At 38.3% G+C, this 20,526-nt stretch overlaps 1 protein-coding gene across 1 annotated transcript in view; it reads left to right on the forward strand.

Annotated features, from left to right (window-relative positions):
- Positions 1-20,526, forward strand: part of chd6 (chromodomain helicase DNA binding protein 6) — a 230,408-nt gene that overhangs the window by 33,128 nt on the left and 176,754 nt on the right. Inside the window, 1 exon segment of the mRNA XM_055160839.1 lies at positions 19,371-19,420. Coding sequence (XP_055016814.1) covers positions 19,391-19,420 — 30 coding nt within the window. The 5' untranslated portion in view covers positions 19,371-19,390.

The following is a 20,526-nucleotide window of genomic DNA, read 5'->3' on the forward strand; positions in this document are numbered from 1 at the left end:
GGAGTGCCCAATGGGAGCTGACGTCTCTGTAAGCGTCATCACAACAAAGACATTTATAGAAAGATATTAAATAAGAGATTTAAATTGGAATCTCTGATGTCACTTCATAAATTCCAGGAAATTGTAAAACGTGTGCTGACTTAGACGCGTGTGTTGTTTTTGAGAGATGCAAATGGTTTTATAATGGGATATTTTTGTCGATCAGTGGAAGTGAAAACAGGGGTTGATCGTAGCAGTGACGTTTTGAATACAAGAGAATAAAGATTACTCAAACATGCATGAATCACTAAATGCTAAATACAACTTTGAGAGAGTCAGTGAGAAGGAAAACAAATATAACACGATTAAAAGTCGATTTTAAAGGTGCTTTGTGTAACTTTTTTGATGGAGGGTCTATCAGAATACCGACTTGAGTGTCTCCCTGGATTGAAAGTCCCAGCTCGTGCGTACCTGCTCTGCCCGGGAGAGGGGGGACGTTCTCACCGGACTTTAGTATGTGACTTATTGAGTTAGAAAATCAGCATTCTATATGATAATAAAAAGAAATGTGAATGTTGCGAGACCAAATGTCGGGCCTTATTTTCTTTTTCTTGTTCCCCATGTCCTATAGCATCTGTAACTGTTGATTTGGTTGGAAATATTAATTATTTTTTTACCTGCTTGCAGTGAACATAATTTGTTAGCAGCGCAACTCAAGAAACTTAAAAAGTAGGGATCTAACGATATCCAAGTCTCACGATACGATATCGTCACGCTACGAACCTCACGGTACTATATTTATTGCGATATCGTGGGAAGGCTCACAATATGTTGGGGAGGCTCAGGATGTAACAATATCCAAATTTCTCGATACAATATTTTCAGAATATACATCTCATATTCGATATTTATTGCGATATTTTGTGGAGATAACAAAACTGTGAATATGCCACTTTTTCCTCTTAAAATGCCTTAACAAGACTTAATCCAAAGAACTAAGACATAAAAGTGTTTATAACCGTTATTTCTATTATCTATTGTAGTCTGCATTGAAATGGAGCAAAGGATCATGGTCTTTGTAGTTCCCTCTGTCTTTTTTTTAGCTATTGCTGCACCATAACTCTTGTAATTCAACATTATTGTGAGAACTTTGACGATACGATATATATATATATTTCCGTTATTGTTACATCCCTATTAGCATTACATTACATTCCAGACAAAGCAGTAACATATCCACGGAGAAAAGTATTTGACAGACCCTTCACCAGAAAAGTTAAAGTTCTTTTACCGACAGCACCTCCGTTTCTGTTTGATTGGAGACCCTCTTGCTTTGAGGTTCTCATTGCAGTTCTTGTTAAAGGGACAGTCCAGAATTTTGGACATAGGACCTCATTTCCTAGTGAGACCAGAGTGTTGGAGACGTGTGGAGACACTTTTAAAATATTCCATCCAGTCCTTGTATTTGCAGAGGTCACTGGTGCTAGGCTAGTGCATGTCAATGGCCATAGTTATCCTGCCACTAAAAACAGTCTTACCCACTCCACAAAACACCCGAAGCAAATCTATTATTACACCAGACTGTCGATGTGAATGTCTGTGTTGATAGAATAATATTTGAAGTAAAACTAACCTCACGTTGTATGAATCGTTGCATGTTGAGGGACTATTTTCTCATATATCAGTCCGCCGCTGCCAAGCTTTCTATCAGGAAGTACAACTCGCTGCTGCTGCTCAGACATAAATCCTTTAAATGCAAAGTTGGTTTTACTTCTAAAATTATTCTATCTCCACAGACATTCACATCGACAGTAGCGGTGTGCAAAAATATTGAAATATCGATATATCGTATCGTTTAATATGATGATACAGTATCGCTATCTTGGGCTGCTGTATCGATATATCGCAAAGAGTATTTTTTTTCTACATTTAACTAAATAATTTTGTTACAGTGCCACAGTTTTGTTGCTTGTTTATAGAAAGGAAACTCGTATATGCGACACATTTGACATTTTCACTGTTTTGATGATTAAAATGTTTGTGTTTCATATTCACTTTGCACAAGAAGTGGTTTAACAAAGACCTTTAGTGTCACAGCCATGATTTAGACTTTATTTTTTATTAAACCATATTGATTGGATTTGAAATATATCGTATCGAATCAAAAGCTCACTGTATCGAGATATGTATCGTATCGTGGCTTATGTATCGAGATATGTATCGTATCGGCAACTTCTTAATGATACCCAGCCCTAATCGACAGTCTGGTGTCATAATAGATTTGCTTCGAGTGTTTTGTGGAGTGAATAAGACAGGATAACTATGGCCATTGACATGCACTAGCCTAGCACCAGTGACCTCTGCAAATACAAGGACTGGATGGAATATTTTAAAAAGTGTCTCTACACGTCTCCAACGCTCTGGCTCACTAGGAAATTAGGTCCTCTATCTAAAATCCTGAACTGTCCCTTAATATTCTTTGCGTGAACTTGTGAAAGCTTAAACCTGTTGCGGAGTTTGTATGGTCTCTGGGTCTTGTGTTTGCCGACATCTGTGACGGTCACACACTAATGAAGAGTTTCAGTTCATGCAGCTGACTCCGTCTTAGGGCAAAATGGACAATTCATTTCCTCTGTAAACTCTGATAAAAGGGCTTTTGATTTAAACAACCGCAGGAAGTGAGTGAGGAGCCTGCGCAGCTGTAACTCAATAATACAGCATTATCTTCAATTAGTTGTTTAGGAATTGTACAAAATGTTCTTCCCAATAGACTTCTTTTCATTAGGATGATTTTACAATTACAGAAAGAAAGAATAAGTGAGAATTGCCCATTTAATTAATTGTCATATAGTCAGAACAGGACGTCTTGTTTGTGCCTGCGCTAGTATCAGTGGTGGAAGAAGTACTCCAAAAGTACAAATACCAAAGAAAAAAATATTCAAGTAATGGTAAAATTATCACATGAAATAATCTACTTAAAGGTGCATTGTGTGGCTTTTCTGTTGGAAGGTTCTGTCAAATGCTTTTCTCTATGGAGATGTGATTGTTTTGTCTGGTATTAAACCTTTTTATCTTCATGGAGACCAAACCAGACCAACTTACCGGTCAGGTCTGTGGAGAGGCGAACCCGCTCACAGTCAGAATGCCCGTTTTTTTCCAAGGTGTTTTTGAGCTTTAACCTGTAATTGAAGAAATGTAAGGTAGAGGATTAAACGAGGATTAAATCAGGTCAAAAATCAGATCTAAACCAGGACTAAACAAGGTCTAAACCAGGACTAAACAAGGTCTAAAACAGGACTAAACCAGGACTAAACAAGGTCTAAAACAGGACTGAACCAGGACTAAGCCAGAATTAACCAAAACTAAACAAGGTCTAAACAAGGTCTAACTCATGACTAAATCAGAACTAAACCAGGTTTAAAACAAGGTCTAAACCAGGACTAAGCCAGGTCTAAAACCAGGGCTAAACCAAGGTTAAACCAGGTTTAAAATCAGGACTAAAACAGGATTTAACCAGTACTAAACCAGGACTAAACCAGATCTAAAAACCAGAACGTCAAAAACCAGGTCTTAAACCAGGTCTAAAACCAGGACTAAACCAGGTCTAAATCCAGGACTAAACTAGGACTAAACTAGGACTAAACCAGGAATAAAACCAGGTCTAAACCAGGTCTAAACCAGAATTAAACCAGGTCTAATCCAGGTCTAATCCAGGTCCAGGTCTAAACCAGGTCTAAACCAGGTCTAAAACCAGGTCTAAAACCAGGAAAAAACCGGGACTAAACCGGGACTAAACCGGGACTAAACCGGGACTAAACCAGGACTAAACCATACCTAAAACCAGGTCTAAAACCTGGAGTAATCCAGGATTTAACCAGGATTTAACAGGACTAAAACCAGGATTACAACCAGGATTAAAACCAGGACTAAGGTTGAGGACCATTGCATTAAACGATCCAATATATTGATATTTTGATATTTTTGCACACTCCTGTTCTTTCTACAGTCTAAGGTTAGCACTCAAATTGCCTACACAACTTTGAGCCTGACAGCTATCGTCTTTAGCCTCATTCACACTCCTCAGTGCAGCAGTTCACGGAGCTCATGTGTCTGCATAGATTTTCTCCAGTTTCCCTCACCTCCAAAAATATGTGTTTGGTGGCAGCAGCTCAGAACTAACCCCACCTGATCAGACGTACAACTAAAAAGAAACATACCGCTGTACCTGATTTTCTGAACAGTCTGGGTGTGTAGTCTGGTAGTTTTCAGATTCTGTGATGAATGTGGTGACGTCGTACTCGCAGATGGCGGCGAGAGACAGATTTTCCCATTGATTTATGTTCTGCTTTGCCATGAAAAATCTAAAAGAAACCTGGAATTTTCAGTTATGGACTAAACCCAAGAACTCACTGCATTACAATGATAAACTGTATAAACAAGTGGACTAAGGGAGTTTGACGTTACACATAGCGTTCGGCTCCAGTCAAATGAAGCTCATCGTAACCGGCAGTTATAGGAGCAAATCTGGAGCCGAGTTTCAATTTCTAACAATTTATTTACAGGCAAAATAGAGAAATCGAAACAGCAGGATCATATAGAGTTAGTTAATAAGAACATTTTGAATGAACATTTTTAGACCAGTATCACAGCAGCAGTTGCAGAGAAAGACGTGACTGTTTCGAGACTTTGTGGAAAACGTCTGACCTCACAGCATTAGGATTCGTTCGCTCGACAATAGGCGGGTACTTTTTTTATTTAACCAATCGCTGTTATTTTGTCGTGATGTATGTAAAGCCCCGCTAACGGGGCTAACTGGTGTATTAAGCTTTTCCCAAATTGCATAGGAAGAAGCGCAATAACGTCTTTCCCCTTGATAAAATTAACCAAATTCAACATTCTCTTTGCTCTGGCTTTAAATCCTCGAGCTCGGAAATCGTTGCCAACACAGAATGTATGGCTCTTCGCTGAATGGATGGTGCCCGGAGTCACACTTCTGGCGTTCTTGCAAACAATCTAGTGTATTCTGATTCCTGACCTAGTCGCTGGAGAGAAATTTATAGCTTTTTAACAATATTAATGTTAGCTGTCCCCCATTTATATTAATTAATATTGGCCTACAGAATGCTAGTAAGGCTAAATCCACCAATAGATCATTTTAACAAAACTGAAAACATGGGGTTGAAGGGAAAGTTTAAAAATGGTCTAAAAATCTGATATTCAAACTCTACACTACCAGTCAAAAGTTTGGTTACACTTCTCTTTTTTTTTTTTTTTTTTTAATTTTACTTTGTTTACTACTTTCTACATTTTAAATACATGATCAAATATATGAAGCAAGGTGTATTTTAAAAAAACCTAAAATGTTCACCCTGCATCGCATGGACTGTGCCTTCATGCGTACGCTGTGTGGCCCATGCCTCCTCCCGTACGCCACACGGGCTGGGCCTCTAAACCAGGTCTAAACCAGGACTAAACTAGGTCTAAAACCAGGACTAAACCAGGACTAAAAGCAGGACTAAAACCAGGTCTAAACCAGGTCTAAACCAGGTCTAAAACCAGGTCTAAAACCAGGTCTAAAACAGGACTAAAACCAGGACTAAACCAGGTCTAAAACCAGGTCTAAAAGGACTAAAACTAGGACTAAAACCAGGACTAAACCAGGACTAACCAGGTCTAAAACCAGGTCTAAACCAGGTCTAAAACCAGGTCTAAAAACCAGGACTAAAACCAGAACTATACCAGGACTAAACCAGGTCTAAAACCAGGTCTAAAACCAGGTCTAAAACCAGGACTAAAACCAGAACTATACCAGGACTAAACCAGGTCTAAAAACCAGGTCTAAACCAGGTCTAAAACCAGGTCTAAAACCAGGACTAAATCAGGACTAAACCAGGACTAGACTAGGACTAAAACCAGGACTAAAACCAGGACTAAACCAGGTCTAAAACCAGGTCTAAAACCAGGTCTAAACCAGGACTAAAAACCAGGACTAAACCAGGTCTAAACCAGGTCTAAAACCAGGTCTAAACCAGGACTAAACCAGGACTAAACCAGGACTAAAACCAGGTCTAAAACCAGGTCTAAAACCAGGTCTAAACCAGGTCTAAAACCAGGTCTAAAACCAGGACTAAATCAGGACTAAACCAGGACTAGACTAGGACTAAAACCAGAACTATACCAGGACTAAACCATGCTCCGTGGACTGTGCCTCCTCCTAGGCCACCCCGGACGTAAAACCGGTCCGTGGCGCACTGGGGACCACTGCTATATTACACAAAACTGACTCTTGTGAGCCCTGTTTGAATATTGTTACCTCATCAAAAGCATAACCAGAGTTGAGTTTTGTTTCATTCACACATGCTTGACTAATCTTGGGTTTATTGATCTGTCTACATTGCTAAAGCTCAAAATGCTCTGTTCTTCCTTGTGATGTCATGAAGCAATAGTTTTCAAGCATTTCCCGTATTACCACATGACATCACAATGTTGAACGTTTTCAGATTGAGAGCAGAACTCAGCCTAAATATGCAGGTCTGTGGGTTAAACATGTGTGAATGAAAGAAAACACAACTCCAGGTCTGTTTGTGATGAGGAAACAACAGTGTAATATGGGCCCTGTAAACAGCAATAAAAAAAGAAGATTCCTAAACAGTGTATTGTAGGCCTATATATAATTTCATTTGTAACAAGGATATAAAATGCTGGTTGGTGCGTTGCTCTCTGGATAAAAAGCTGCGTCTAGACAGTCTTAATAACACATGGCCAGAGCGGCGCTTTATTCTACAAATATTACTGCCATTACGTTAGCATATTGAACCCGCTAACATTATTAGCTTTCCCTTAATAAAATGTTCGACACACAAAGACGTAAACAAGGTTAGAGCAGGAGCAGCAGGACCAGCGAAGAGGGAGGGGGGCTTGAGTAAGTGGGATGGGTATATGGAGAGGTACATCGCCTGGAGCGTTTTGTATGAACGTGTTTTGTTCTGTGTTTTTCATGATCTTGTAATAGTAATTTATTTTTGTAACATGTCAGCAAGTAGTTAAAGCTTAAAGAGGGGGTTGTTTTATCGGGTTACTCCTAACACATAACATATTTACCCTATTTTTTGAACTAGAAAGCGGACCGGATTATAAGACGGCATATCAGTAATGTTGAATTCTCTCGTCTATTTATAGGGAGGGAGGGAAAAAAACAACAACATGAAATCAAATAACATGAATGAACATCTAAGTCCCCCTCCACACTAGTACGAACACTGCATCCACAACAGAAACTAGTCGTTTTCGTTGTAGATGCAGTGTTCATCCAAATTAATCCGATTCAAAACGGCTCCAGAGATGGAACGATCTGGTGCCACCAGCTCCCACGAATTCATCTGAGTACAGATCTGATCTGGCACCATGAGGACGCCTGAAAACGCTGATACGCTGATGTAGGTCTATGCGCCGCGAAGTAATTCACCGCCAAAATGCCAAGAGGCTAAAATATATGCCGAGTCTGTACCTGTTTTTAAATCACTTCTAAAAACGTACCTTTTTACACTGGCTTTTAATAAGTGACATGTATATTTCTTGTTGAGTATTTTACTGTTTTTCTATGTTTTTTAGTAGCTGTATTTTATCTGTATCATATATTTCTTTTACTGCGATTGTTTGTCTGTCCTGTGTTTGTGTACAGCACTTTGGTGTACTGTAAAGTTTTTAAAGTGCTTTATAAATAAAGTTGGTATGGTATGGTATGTCCATTCATATAAACGGTCTATGCGTATGACCTGCAGCTGTATAATCTCTGAAAAGTGTAACATGAACCATCTACAATGCGATAGAAACACAGAACAGACTCACCATCAGCAGAACACCCCTCTGTTACAGAAAGAACACTCATATTCCACTGAGTCGTGTGCTTTAGTCCGACAGAATCTAAACTGCCTCAGCGCACAATCAGCTCAGTTTATGCAAATTAGTCATGCAGTTTTAAGTTTAGTTTCTGTAAAATGTAAACAAATATGCTCAAAGCTGTGTGGATAGGGAAGACTTGCGGACACAGAAACGACGTGTCTGGACGCAGATCGTTTCCGATACAGTGATTCGTTTGTGTAAACGTAGCCTAATTTAGAGTATGTGCAAACAATACTTTGGTTTCTGGTGCAGACGGGAATGAGTAAACAATCAGTACAGTGGAGGAAGACGTTGGATGGATCATGGGGAAGTGCAGGTTTAATCCACAGTGGCTCTTAGATTCTAGATTTATCACTGGTAGTTGGTTGGTCATTATTAGATTTGGAGTTGGTGTTTTTTGCCCGCATAATGGGTGCGATGTTGGTCTTAATTTTCATTTAAGTGGTCTTATAAAGGTGATTTATAAGTTTCACTTTCGTTTTTGATGTTCTGAGTCTAACCGCCCTTTGCTCTCTGTGCTAAATCACTCCCCCTTCAGTGCAATCACAACACAATCAGCATGGATCCCGGAAACTACTGCAGATTCCGGACGAGCCTCCATAAATATGAGGAAATGAGGAGCGAAAAGGAATCATAAACATCTACAAAAAACATACTAACTTACAAGAAACAAAACTAGGAAAAATACTACTAAAAATAGACCATAAAAAAACAAGGGAAAAACAAAAGGTGTCAAGTTGTTGTGTACAGTTTTGTATCATGTTTTTTTGTATGTTTATGGAGAATTGTCGTGTGAGAGCATGGGTGATGTAGGCTTGTGGGCTGAAAACTGGACAGAATCTTACAGCGAAACCGTAAGGAGAGTTTGAATAGGGCCCGGGAGAAATCTCTAAATTACTGAAACATGCATGGATGACATCTAAAACCTCTTAATGAGGGAAAAACGTTTTGCATAGTATCTCCTCTTCAGCCCTGGTGTTATTCTTTAGGCTGGTTTGAATGCATGCTTGGATGGTTTGGCTGAACTGCATTAATTATTATTTTATCTATTTATTTATTTGAATATCTATTGAAATATGAAATCATGTTTATGTTTATAGGCTTTATGGGTTTGAAATTTGTGAAAAATCTGAGCATAACATTTTTCAGATGAGTACAGACAGTTTGGTTGTCATAGTAACATTTTTGACATTATTGCCATAAATAAACTAATGTTTTTATAATAACGTTAGACTAATTTGGGCTGCCTACTTTTGTTCTTTAAATGTTTTTGGTAACTTGTCCAATGAACATACCTGCAGTTTTGTTTCATTCACACATATTTGAGTAAACCTGCATTATTAGTCTGTCTACGTCAGCTACCGACTCGAGTGTCCCATTCTCTCCTCCCTCCGAGCGCCCCCTTCTCTTGGACAGCACAAGATTACCTGCTGTGCCCAGGAGAGGACGGGACATTCTTGCCGTCATGTCACGTACTGTGGTGTATTGAGTTAGAAAATCAGCATTCTGTATCATAATAAAATGAAATGGGAATGTAGCGAGACCAAATGTCGGGCCTTGTTTATGTCATTTTACCGATTTTCCTGAAGCAGCACACATTATTGCAGGATGTAATATCAATATAATCCTCACAGAAGTTTACTATGAAATCTTATTTTATTTTTATTTTTTTGTTCCCCATGACCCAAGGCAGGGGAGTCAAACTCAAATTCACAGAGGCCAAAATTAAAAACTGGGACTAAGTCGTGGGCCCAATAAAATATTTTTTGAAAAATTTCATCAATATCTGCATGTTTTCTCTTCTTTTGAGATATGTAATGTTAAAGCTTTCCTTATTAAAATAAATGTTCAATAATAGTTTTGCTTAACCACTGAATCCAGAACAAGTATAATATAAAATAATAACTAAATTTTAAATAAATAATGTCTCTTTAGCCTATCTGTAGCCAGCGGGCAGCTCTAATACATATTTGATATGATCTCGCAGGCCAAATATAATTATATCGCAGCCCAAATATGGCCCCCGGGCCTGAGTTTGGTATGTCTGTCCTAGAGCATTTGTAACTGTTGATTTGGGAAGAAATAATAATTATTTCCATACCTGCTTTGGCATGAACATAATTTGTAAGCAGCGCAACACAAGAAACTTAGAAAGCTACAGAATTTGTTCAAAAATCATTCAGAATCACTTTTAGGAAGGTCTTAACTATGTATTTCATTGAACTATGTAAGATATGAAATATGACTTTCCCACTGATTTCCCCGTCTACATCTCCAAAGCTCAAACTGCTCTGTTCCACCTTGTGATGTCATAAACTGATCATTTTTCAAGTTAACAGGTACCATTTACCTTTTAGTTCAGTAGAGATGGGAAACTCCAGAGCTGAAATTATCCAAATGATTCTGCTGAAGCTGTATGGAGTTTAAAAACACAGTGGAGCACTTCCTGTATTACCACATGACATGGGTGTTTTGCATTTGAGAGAAGAACTCAGCCTTAATTTGCAGGATTTGCATGTTCTACATTTGAATGAAACGAAACCAACTCCGGGTATGTTTCTGATGAGGAAACAACTTTATAACATGGACCAGAAAATAGCAAAACATTTTCCCCTTAAGTAAATCATTCATTCACCCACCGATAAACAGTTTTAAACAAGCTGGATCTTTAGTAGGCCTCGCTGAACGCCTGAATTGTTTTTAGTGAGTTTTATCATTGACAGGTGTGTAAGGAAAAAAAAAAAAAGAACAGATGGTTTTCTTAGTTGATAAATTCCCAAATATTGACAGAAAAAGGAGAGTTTTGCTGGATTAGGAGTACCAGGTGGTGCAGTAAAGGTGGACTGTAGACAGGTGGTGGGCTGAACATCTGAGGTTTATCATCCCAGTGTTAATCTGCTCAAAGACAAAGCGCTTAATGTCATGTACGAAATGTGCTTCTCTCATTTGGAAACCTGCTGCTGTGGCTCCCTTGGGGTTTTGCATCGTCTTCTTAATAGGCGTCTTTAAAGGGCCCATACTACACTATTTCCTGGTTTACAGTATGTTTTAATTACGCCAGGGTATCATTAAGAAGTTGCTGAAATGATACTTAACTCTATACATACGGCCACGATACAATATGCTTTTGGAGACACCGAGTTTTTGATTCAATACGATTTGATACGAAATATTTCACATCGATTCAATACGGTTCAGTGAAAAACAAAGACTAAATCATGGATGTGATACTAAAACTCTAATAATTCCACTAACTTTGTGCAGAGTTCATATGAAAAACCTCAATTTTCCCCCCAAAAAGTGAAAATGTCAACACAATTGTAGCTCTAACACAAATTAATTTACTAAAATACATCTAAAAATACTCTTGACGTTATATCGATACAGCAACTCACGATATCGATATTATATCAGCACATTAAACGATACAGTATATTGATATTTTAATATTTTTGCACACCCCTTGTTATAATGTTGTTTCCTCATCACAAATAGACCTGGTGTTGTGTTTTGTTTCATTCACACGTCTTTAACGCACAAACTCTAACATATTTAGACTGAGTTCTTCTCTTAAACAAAAAGCACGATGTTCCACTTTGTGATGTCATGTGGTAATACAGGAAGTGCTCCACTGTGTTTTTAAACTCCAGACACCTTCACTAGAATCATTTGGACGATTTCACCCCTGGAATTGCCAATTGCTACAGGACAAAATCTAAAAGGACACTGTTAACTTGAAAACTACCGCAAAATATCACAAGGTGGAACAGAGCATTTTAAATCTTGGAGAAGTTGACAAACTAAGGCCCAGTTTACACGTACACGGGTATTTTAAAAAAACTGAGATATTTCCCTTCGTTTGTGCCCATCTTTTACACGCAAAGGCCGAGTCTTTCTAAAATCTCCGACTAGAGTGGAGATTCTGAAAAACTACTGTTTGGCGTTTGTGTGTAAAGTGAGATAAACAGTTTTAGGAGCTGACGTGCCAAAAGTGTGACCACTGTTTCCCTTTTTGTTATGAGGATGATGATGGAGCATTCAGAGCAGCAGCCGCATTTCTTCTGGTGCAAACACTTTTCATGTGTTTACATTTGGACACACACAGCTGATGAATCATATCCATGACCAGAGACCAATGAGGCTCTTACCACTTCTTTAATAGATCTGTGGAGAAGCGAGTACACTTAGTAATGCACGTTTTTCAAAGTATTTTTGAGTAATTACAACTGTTGAGAAATAAATGCTACAGGTTTGAATCTAATCCATGTGCCATCTAGAGGCTTGGTGTAGTTATGACGGCGCTCAGTGGCGTATTTATGTGAGTTGATGTAAACGAAATCGTTTTAAAAATAATGCTACGTGCACGATGTTATTTTGGAAAATGAGGGAGGGAAGTATTCGTTTCTCATCATACCCATAACAAAACACATCTCCAGGTATGTTTTTGAGGAGACAACAACATTAAAACATGAATAAAAGCCCACAGAAGTCAATTTTCCTTTATATAATACCTTTTAAATCATCAAGCCTTGTTTCTTGTATTGTTTTAGATCGATATTACGCTTGAAAACGTACAAAATATGACACGATGGCCTGCAGGTGTTTGATTATTGCAGACAAAATCATAATATGTCTTGTTTAATAGTCACTGATGGAGTGTAAGTGGATTTATGGTTGCAAGGTATTACTGAAAACGCAAAAGGAATGAATGGGGCTTTCTTGGCATTCTCCAGCTTACATTATTGATTTTTTTGTTTTTATAAGCATCCGGCCCTTTACTGTATCTCAGACCTGCCCTATTTCCTTTAACCGATTCCTGTAATGTATCTGTCCAAATAGAAGTAATTAAACCTCGCTATAGATTCTAATGAAATTGTCTAAAACTTACCTGTGTAAAGTTACTGTAACCTGCCGTAAGAGGCTTGCAATACCTGTATAAGAATATGATGCAAGCAGCTGGGGAGTAAAAACGGCATCAAAACATGTCTTTGCGTAATCGTACTAGAATTTAAAGGCGACTTCCATATTAGGATAAGAATTAATTTATGGACAAAATTGCAAAATAAAAACACCTGGATCATGTGGAGCGGGCGAATACGAACATTTTAAGACCAAAAGCAGCAGCAGTTACAAAGAAAAAGGTGACAAAAGGGTTTCTCAATACAAAGTGAATTGGAGCCAGAGTTGATGGAGGTGGAAGTGCTGCCAAGCTCACTTCCTGTTTGGAATGAGGCGATTGGCAGGTTAGGATGTCTATTGATGGGTCAGTGACATTTTGTAGTTTTCAAATACTCAAAAAATGAAATGGTATGCAAAATGTGTAAATTTTCTGGTATATTTAAGTGTATATTTTATCATTTCATATATGCCTCCTGTCATTTGGTGCAACAGACATATTGTTAATATTCAATTACCTTTAAAATAACTTATTAATATTATTTAAAAACACAAACACAAACTGAGATCTACAAATGAACAATAGGCCATTAAATTATTTTTTGTTTTCATTTTTTGCTTAAAGGTTTGAAGACGTTCACAATTTACCCTAATACGGCAGACATGTCAAACTCAGGCCCAGGTGCCAAATTTGTCCCGCAACTTAATTATATTTGGCCCACGAGATCATATCAAATATGTATTAGAGCTGACCCGTCGGCTACAGATAGACTATAGAGACATTATTTATTTAAAATTGTGTTATTATTTTATATTATGCTTGTTCTGAATTCAGTGTTTAATAAGAAGGTTTAACATTACATATTTCAAAAGAAGAGAAAACATGCAGATGTTGTTGAAATTGTTCGTTGTTAGTTTGGCCCACGACCAGTGTTGGGGAGTAACAGATTACATGTACCGCCGTTACGTAATCAGAGTACAAATTATGAGTAACTGTATTCCGTTACAGTTACTGTTTCAATGAGTGGTAATTGGATTACAGTTACTTTGCTGAAATAAGTGGATTACAAGGCGGTATTTTCCTGTTTTCACATTTTGTGCTACATCCCATTTATTTATTTTTTTATTTCGGTAATTTCACTCATTGCCAGAAACCCAAACAGAACGCGTGCAATAAGAGCGATGTAAACGTCATGTTAAAGTTGGCGGTGTCAGTCACACAGTGGAAGCAGCAGTGCATTGGTAAAAACGCATTTGTGTCTTGGAAATTCTTCTCCCGATGTGAGATATATAAATAAAAAACACAAATATAAAATCGCCTACAACTTAAATGTGAAACTGGAGCTACTGGCACTGGTGAAAACAACCTGCATAGACTCATAATATCTGCACTACTGTCATATACACAAACATACACAAACACACACACACAAACACACACCTTCATCATCGTCATCAACCTGAGAACCCGCGGACCACGTCTCCTTCCGTAGTTACAGCGCGGACACCGCGTGTGGACCGTGTTTTCTCGCGTTTCCTCCTGTGCGCCTCTAAACCAGAACTAACACCAGGACTAAACCAGGACTAATCCAGGACTAAACCAGGACTAAAGACCTGGTCTAGACCAGGTCTAAAATCAGGAGTAAACCAGGTCTAAAAATCAGGACTAAACCAGGACTAAACCAGGACTAAACCAGGTCTAAACAACATGACACCTAACAGTAGGTTGACATAATTAAAGGTGATGTCATATAAAAAAATTATTTCTCTATCAATAATATTTTTTAATATGGTGAAGGAAAAGCTGATCTTGTTACTGTTTTTTAACAGACAAAACCTCTTATATTAAGATATCGTGGTCTTTGTTTCTCTACAGCAAACAGTTGCTTATTCATGGAGACTTGGGCTCAGACAATTTGAAGACAACAAACAAGATTTTTCAGGATGTGGTTGCTACATTCATGTCGTTTAAAAAAAACATGACAATATCAAGTAATCCAAAGTAATAAGATTACGTTACTCACTTTAAGTAATTTAATGGATTACGTTACAAACTACATTTTGGGGTGTGTAATCTGTAATCTGTAGGGGATTACATTTTAAAAGTAACCTTCCCAACACTGCCCACGACTTAGTCTCAGTTTTTAATTTTGGTCCTCTGTGAATTTGAGCTTGACCCTGTAAATACGGCATTAACTCTCAACTCTGGTGCCAATTATTATTATTTTTTTCATAAAAAGAGTAAAACACCTCACAATTGGATAAAACTTAACCATGTTATCACTTTCCCTCTTTACATGTAAGCGCTTATGTAAAAATATACATATTTTTATGTCAAACCAAACTTTTTCTGACACATTTCACTGTAACAGCAGCAGTCTATGACAAGAACAGAATATTTTAAATTGGGACTAAACACCTTTAACTCTACCCACAACCTTATTTCAGATAGAGCTGCTACACTGGGCAGCGCCTGGAGGACTAAAGGAGAGAGTGAAAGTGAAGGAAAGTGAAGGAGCAGTGTGATTGGTCAAACAGATATCCACACTTTTAACTCCGCCCCTGCAGTCAGGAGTTTGTAATCAGAAATGTGATGTCATGTAGTACTTGAAACTGAAGTGGCCACTGGACCCAGGACAGACTGAGCTTTGTAAGTTTTTGACCCGAAAAGCTGCAAATTTACCTAGTTTACTTTAAAATTACCAAAAAATCGTAAAACAAAACAACAACCTAGGAATAGTTGACAAATTTTAACAGAAAAAAAAAAAAACAAAAAACTTAAAATTCAGTGTACACAGTTCTGAAGTGGAAACAGGTTTATTTCATGTTTAGTTCCACTTGTAATAAAAAGAAACTGAGGCCCCTTTGTTACTCAGGCTCTTTTGTCTGTATGTGTGGAATGGAGTTTGTCTTGTTTAAATGCTTAAATGTTGCAACGTCTTCAAATCTTTTTCAAACAGCTTTCTATCTACACCTATAATTTTAAACTGATGTCCTGTGCTATACTGGGAAGAGTTTATGAATAATTCAGTCTCAAAATGTGAATTGTTTTATGGATCACATGGCCTACAGTAGCCAAACATGTGACACAGCAGATTTCTGTGGCTGATAGTGAATAGAAAACACTATCACGAGAAAATTGAGTTAGTCATGAGAATTAAGCTGTGAGATATTATTACTCTATTTAAAGCCACAGTATGTCCTTTTCTGTTACTCAAAAAATTACGAGAAATATTGCACTGAAAAACATGCATCCTAACTGTGAGCGGGCTCGCATCTCCACAAATCTGAATCCTATTTGAGGCCTTCTCCTGGTTGTTTCTATGGAAATGTTGTTCCTTTGGCTATAACTTATTTTTTGGATTATAAATTGCTCCGCTGTATAAGTCACACCAGTCAAAAAAAGCATAATGAATAAGAAAAAAAAACTTCTCTGTCGCACTTTTTAGGGGAAATTTATTTTATAAAAATCAGAGACCAGGAACTGACATTTCATCAAAGGCAATTTATAACAATAGAACAGAGAACAACAGGCTGAATAGGCATCTGGTACGTTAACCAATAAAGAAGAGTTATTCAGAAAACTATAGCATAAACAACATAACATAACAAGTTTACTAAACTCTCGAACTCACTCCAAATCACTAAATCCACTGAATTCTTCATCCTCTGAGCAACTCCTCGACCTCTGGAGGTAAACGGACGCTGCTTCCTCTTCTGCATAGCTGTTTTCAGACTTAGCATCAGTTCTAGTTAGAATTATTCTAGCCTTTCTGAATCCCGACAGGATGGTTTTGGTTGTCACTGGAGTTCAGGCTTCGTTGATCCATCCAGTGACTTCCAGGAAAGTTGCATGGTGCATCCTCCCGGTTACTATGAAGCTGTGTTCTCCATTCTTGCTTTCCTTTCTGCTGCTCGATTACCGTTTTCAGCTGCATATTTCACTACTTGCAGCAGAACAACAGCTGTTTCTGCAAGAGACATGCGCAATAAAGAGCGAAGTGACAGTGGTACAGGAGTAATAGAAGTAGCAGATACTAGCTCACAAGCCTAGAGCGGCTGTCAGTGTGTGAAAATTTTAATATATAAGTTGCACTGGAGTATAAGTTGCAGGACCACCCAAACCATGAAAAAAGTGCGACTTATAGTCAGCAAAATATGGTAATCTTCCACTGCATGGCACTTTCTATTTCCATGGAATCGTGCAGGTGACATGCTGCCTCCAGAAAGTTACATACTGCAGCTTTAAAGCAGCACCACCTGTGTGAATCCATGGAGTCTGTGAGTTTTATGACATTGACTGTTCCCCTTTATTTAGACTAGGGCTGCTTGATTATAATCATTATCACGATTATTTTGGTCAATATTGAAATCACGATTATTCAGATGATTATTTTTTAGTTACATGATGCATTTATTCAGTATTTCTTGCAAAAAAAAAAACACACTTTGTTAAAAACATTTCAAAAGGAGCGCTTCCTAGACCTCCAGAGGATAATTCACAGTAGACAGAACAGTGTTGCAAAATAGTTTTATTTCTATTGCATTATAAGACTAACATTAGCAGTAAAATACAATGCAACGTCACTATTTCAAATACATGATTCCTACAGTCCAAACTAAAATTTAAAATGAATATGTTTCTGTAAGTGTGGAAAAAGCTTTCACTGTTTTAACTCAATTTTTTTGCATTCTTTGGCTAACATTTACTTATTAGTGGTTGCTGTTGCATCATGGGCTTCTGTGACCAGGTTATAACGTCTCCTCAGTCTCCTCGCCTAAAAGCCGGGCCCAAGAAGAAGCTTGCACTAAATCATGTCTGAGCTTCTGTTCGTCGACTGTATAAATAGACTGTATAGTGGACTAAATGAGAGTGACATCACCCATAGTGTTCGGCTCCAACCAAATGAACCCAATCAAGGCTCGCAGTTATAGCGGCTAATTTAGAGCCAAGATCCATATTTGGAATTCCATCTGCACGTATCATGGCAACAGAAGAGCCAATCCGGTGTTCTGTCGAAATGAGCTCCCAGCAGCCTAAATTGACAGTGATATCTATTGATTCACGCTGCCCTGTTGAAATAAGCGACCTTCGTTTTTCCGTTTACAATTGTATAGATCCAGTAAACCCTAACCCTGACCTCCCCAGTTTGACAACATATTTCTTTGGATTGGAGACAGCGGGTTTGATGCTGTTTGCACACAGTGTTCACACTTTATACCTTAATTATGTACAATTTCAACTCATTTATTTTAATTATTTTATTTTATTTATTTATTTGATTGGGACAGAGCATGTTAATGGACAAACATGACACAACATGATTGTAAACACACCGGATTGTAGCCTATATGCTTAGGTTGTTCATTTCGACAGTCGTATTCTGCTCAAATAGGGCTCCGACTAAAGGTAGCACATATCGACAGGCCAGTTTAGCCGTCGACTAATGCTCCCACTGTAGAATCACCATTATTCACTCATTTATATGAATTTGGGTAGAGGAGCGCATTTCCTTAGGCGTAGTCTGAGTCTGATAGCAGCAGTAACTAAAGCTTTTTTGTGAAATCAGATTTTTTTGAGAGGTCGTTCACATTTCCATTTAAATGTGACTTGTATGTGAACTTTAAACGACCCAGAAGTGTCCCACATGCGCAGTGGAGGACACGTCAACATCACACACAGCGAGCGTGCTCCGTGTTTACGGAAGTCGCCTAGATGCTGGGCTTGTTTCCCAAAACACGGTCCAGTTCTTTGTAAAATGGACAGGTTACACGTCCACGGCCGCTTCGTTTGTTTGAGTCTTTAGCCTCCTTGTATTTGGCTCACAGACTCTTTATTTTTTGTTGAAATTGGAGCCAGGACCACCTGTAGCCGCGCTCGGCCATTTCTTTGTCAATCATTTCAAAAAACGGCCGGTTCCAATTTGGCCTGAATACAGCGAACCCCCCAAATGTTAATAAACTCTCTAATCTTGCTTTCTCTCCAATGACTAGACTCCGAGCCTGACATGTAGGTGGGATGAATGCGACCTGGCCGTTCAGACTGAAGTCACATGTCAAACTATCAGAGAGCGCAGACCTCAAAAGATCAGGGATCAGGGATCATATGTATTGTCTTTTTTTTTTGAGGAGCAAAATTTTTGGCATATCCAAAGTGACCTGGGTCGCATTTGAAAAGAAATCATATCTGTCTCATTCAGATTGTCATTAAAAGATCAGATACAGGTGAAAAAATCGGATTTGGGTCACTTCAGGCTGCAGTCTGAACGTAGCCAGAGAGACGCACCATCATTTTTTTCAGTAGAAAGTGAATCGGATCCAGAGTCGATGGAGCCGAATCGCACCCTTGCTCACTTCTTATTTGGAATATAGAGGCTAGCAGATAAACTATGTCTATTTATATTTCCAGTCTATGGTTCTGTTGCATTCTCTTTTAGGTTGAAAGCAGGAGGGTCAGATAACCTCACAGATTTCAAACCACCGATTTTGTTAATTCTGTCTTTTAACATATATATTTTTTACTCAAAGTCACTGTTCCAACTTGTGCTAATACTAATACTAACTAACACTGTCCCCCTCTTGTGTGATTGCAGATGCAGTGAAGGGCTAGAAGATGAAAATACACAAGAAGGACAAGCAGCAGGTTTGTTGTGACACTGTCTCCTGTCTGTCTGTCTGGAGGCTACACTTATTATTTAGCGACAACACACGACTACAGCAGCTGTCTCCGTCAACATCTGTGTGTCTGCGGGCGAGATGTTCAGGGACACCGGCGAAACATGGCGTTGTTACTGCGTACTGCTCGACTGAGAGTGTGTTTAGACTTGGACAAACTTTATTGATCCACAAGGAAAAGTATTTGGACGAAGTAGCTCAAACATCACAATGAATGTAATAACGAAGAGTAGCAAAAATAACTGATACATAAGGGTGAGTTGTTGTACGGTTGTAGGGAGTATTATCTGTTACATAAGGGTGAGTTTTTGTACAGTTGTAGGGAGTATTATCTGTTACATAAGGGTGAGTTTTTGTACTGTTGTAGGGAGTATTATCTGTTACATAAGGGTGAGTTGTAGGGAGTATTATCTGTTACATAAGGGTGAGTTTTTGTACAGTTGTAGGGAGTATTATCTGTTACATAAGGGTGAGTTTTTGTACAGTTGTAGGGAGTATTATCTGTTACATAAGGTGAGTTTTTGTACAGTTGTAGGGAGTATTATCTGTTACATAAGGGTGAGTTGTTGTACTGTTGTAGGGAGTATTATCTGTTACATAAGGGTGAGTTGTAGGGAGTATTATCTGTTACATAAGGGTGAGTTTTTGTACAGTTGTAGGGAGTATTATCTGTTACATAAGGTGAGTTTTTGTACAGTTGTAGGGAGTATTATCTGTTACATAAGGGTGAGTTGTTTGTAGGAGTATTATCTGTTACATAAGTTGTACAGTTGTAGGGAGTATTATCTGTTACATAGGGGTGAGTTACAGTTGTAGAGAGCATTATCTGTTAGGGTGAGTTGTAGGGAGTATTATCTGTTACATAAGGGTGAGTTGTAGGGAGTATTATCTGTTACATAAGGGTGAGTTTGTAGGGAGTATTATCTGTTACATAAGGGTGAGTTGTAGGGAGTATTATCTGTTACATAAGGGTAAGTTGTAGGGAGTATTATCTGTTACATAAGGGTGAGTTGTAGGGAGTATTATCTGTTACATAAGGGTAGTTGGGAGTATTATCTGTTACATAAGGGTAAG

This window comes from Boleophthalmus pectinirostris, unplaced genomic scaffold (assembly GCF_026225935.1).
Source record: "Boleophthalmus pectinirostris isolate CB_2022bp ecotype Guang Dong unplaced genomic scaffold, ASM2622593v1 HiC_scaffold_3, whole genome shotgun sequence".
NCBI classification, from domain to species: domain Eukaryota; kingdom Metazoa; phylum Chordata; class Actinopteri; order Gobiiformes; family Gobiidae; genus Boleophthalmus; species Boleophthalmus pectinirostris.